This window comes from Bison bison, unplaced genomic scaffold (genome assembly GCF_000754665.1).
Source record: "Bison bison bison isolate TAMUID 2011002044 unplaced genomic scaffold, Bison_UMD1.0 scf7180017858770, whole genome shotgun sequence".
Taxonomy (NCBI): domain Eukaryota; kingdom Metazoa; phylum Chordata; class Mammalia; order Artiodactyla; family Bovidae; genus Bison; species Bison bison.
This window is the reverse complement of record NW_011489342.1, coordinates 1,791,568-1,794,428: the sequence shown is the minus strand read 5'-3', so window position 1 is coordinate 1,794,428 and position 2,861 is coordinate 1,791,568. Positions and strand designations below refer to the sequence as shown.

The window sequence follows — 2,861 nt, the reverse complement described above, 5'->3', positions numbered from 1 at the left end:
CTCTGCTTTTCAATATGCTATCTAGATTGGTCATAACTTTTCTTCCAAGGAGTAAGCGTCTTTTAGTTTCATGGCTGCAGTCACCATCTGCAGTGATTTTGGAGCCCAAACAAATAAAGTCTGACACTGTTTCCACTGTTTCCCCATCTATTTCCCATGAAGTGATGGGACCAGATGCCATGATCTTCATTTTCTGAATGTTGAGTTTTAAGCCAACTTTTTCACTCTCTTCTTTCAGCCTTCAAGAGGCTCTTTATTTCCTCTTCACTTTCTGCCATAAGGGTGGTGTCATCTGCTTATCTGAGGTTACTGATATTTCTCCTGGCAGTCTTGATTCCAGCTTGTGCTTCTTCCAGCCCAGCATTTCTCATGATGTACTCTGCATATAAGTTAAATAAACAGGGTGACAATATACAGCCTTGACGAACTCCTCTTCCTATTTGGAACCAGTCTGTTGTTCCATGTCCAGTTCTAACTGTTGCTTCCTGACCTGCATACAAATGGTAATGGGTTTAGGGAGAGGAAATTTACTAACCCACGTGGTTCTGGGCAGTCAAATTCTAAGGGCTCTGGGCCGCTAGGATGAGGTATATCTTAGAGTCCCCAGGGGAGGTATCACTTCTTGTGGACTGGGCATGGCACCAGGGCCCCTGGTCTGCTCACTTTGCATGAAAAGTGATGTCCTTGGGCAGAGCAGGAGCTGAGATCCTGAGACCTGGTTAAGAACCCGGGGAGAGATGAGTTCGCCCAGACCACATCTGTGATGAGTGCGGTGGGGATGAGGAGTATGAGGCAGGAGCCACTTAGAGCGATCATTCCATTAATCAGAGTGGAAGGGCTGGTTTCAGGACTCCTGCCAGCTAGCAATTAGGCCAACCCTGGAGAGCAAAGGAGAGCGTGTGGAGGCGTGCGGGAGGAGGAGCCCTGAGCTTCCTGAGCGCTCAGACACGGAGGGCAGCGGCAGGTGTGAATGTGATGGGCATTGGTGCAAGTTGCCTGGCCTCACCAGCCTGGCCTCCGTGGAGCCTGTCTCTGCTCCAGGTGGGCCTCACTCTATTGTTCACACTCCTGAGCAGCACAGCCCCTCCTGTTCTGCCTGCCCCACCTAGTTCTGAGGATAAGAGAAAGAACCAGAACAAAGCCCACAACTATCCTGAGCCCACCTGCCTCTGCAACCCTTTCCAAATGCCCCAAGACAGCCCCTCTCCCTCCACCCCATGCCTTAGAACCTCTGGCCTCCCTGGAGAATGGTGAAGGAAAAATTAGATCTACTTTACAGGTGGTGAAACTGAGGACCAGAGACGGGCAAGACCATGGTCATAGGGCCAGCAAGTAGGAGAGTAGGGACCTGAACTCAGGGTCACCTCTACAGCCCCACACTGGAGTGCAAAGAAAGCTGGGTACTTCCCAGAGGGCTGGCTGACCTGAGGGGCTGCAGCCCTGGGGTCGACCAGGAAAGGCGCGCAGAGCTTGGGCTGCAACGGAGGGGAGGGGATATGAGTCATTTTCCCTGTGATCCAGGGTGGCAGACAAAGGCGGGAAGAGAATTGTTCTTTTAAGATGGCCTCAGGGTGGGGCTGTGAAAACCTCTGAATGGTGGAGGGCTGCCCTCCACCTAGGATTCTGCAAAATGCCCTGTAGCCTTGGAGACACCCCAACCCTACTCAGGAAGAAGGTTCAAGTTCAGTCTTATTTGGACACACCAGCCCTGCCTGGGAGAAGGCAGCCTCTGGCTACATCCAGGCATATTTGTGAGTGGGCCTTGGCCCACGTGGCCCAGGTCCCCTGTGTGGGCATATTTGGCCCCTGGGACTGACCCCCACATGGGGGGATGGTGCAGGGGCTCCTTGGGGAGGGGTCTCCTGGCTGCAGCTGCAGAGGGAGGGCTCTGGTGACCTCATGGCAGCTCCCATTCCCTTCTTTTTCCGTGAGTCATGTTTCTAAAAGTGGCCCAGGAGCAAGTGGGAGCCAGACGGTGGTGGCGGGGCCTGTGTGGCCAGGAGGGAGAAGGAGGGGGCAGATAGGGAGGGTGGGGCCCAGAGGAAATGGGAGAGAGACAGCAGAAGGGAGAGACAGACAGAGGTGGGAAGGAGACAGAGGTGGGGGCTGCGAGGAACACAGGCTCAAGGGAGAGATGGACACGGGAAGCTGCGGCCAGCTGACTGCTGAAGTCCCTTTCTAGCTTTGCAGGGGATGGGGTGGAATGTTCAAGATGTGAGGGTAAGGAAAAATGTCTCCATCTGGGCCCTCCCACCCATTTGCTCCTCTTCTTCTTTGACTGTCCCTGAATGTCCCTGATCATCTCTTCCCATGTCTAGGGCTTGCCTGTCATCTATGGCCTGGTCTGGAGGTAGGTGGATGCAGAAGCACCATCCGCCTCCAGGCCTCTCTGGCCTCTGGGGAGAATGCTGTGGGACATTCTCCCACATGTTTAGGACAAGCTGGTTCTTCCTCAACAGATGTGGGAGGGGCCAAGGCCTGATGCTCACTGCTGGCTATATGTGCTTGAGTGTGGTGGATGCAATGGGCTCTGAGGGCACTGAGGATCTGGCCTTTGGTGCCCAGGCCTGGGGGCCCTGGGACTCCACCCTCACCACTCTGCTCACTGAGCCTTGCTGCCCCTCTCTCCTACAGCTGGCCCCTGGCGTGAACTCGGGCCAGGGCCTGGGCATCGAGATCATCGGGACTCTGCAGCTGGTGCTGTGCGTGCTGGCCACCACCGACCGGAGGCGCCGTGACCTCGGGGGCTCCGGGCCCCTGGCCATTGGCTTCTCTGTGGCCCTGGGACATCTGCTGGCGGTGAGCTGGGGGAACTTCCCAAGTAGGAGTGCTGGTGGGGAGGGTGGAGCCAGGCTGCTGAG

General features: G+C 55.6%; 1 protein-coding gene across 1 annotated transcript in view; it reads left to right on the top strand.

Annotated features, from left to right (window-relative positions):
* AQP1 (aquaporin 1 (Colton blood group)) overlaps positions 1 to 2,861 on the top strand; it is a 12,927-nt gene that overhangs the window by 9,001 nt on the left and 1,065 nt on the right. The window contains exon 2 of the mRNA XM_010829197.1: positions 2,635 to 2,799. Within this exon, the coding sequence (XP_010827499.1) occupies positions 2,635 to 2,799 (165 nt within the window). The remainder of the gene's footprint in view (positions 1 to 2,634; positions 2,800 to 2,861) is intronic.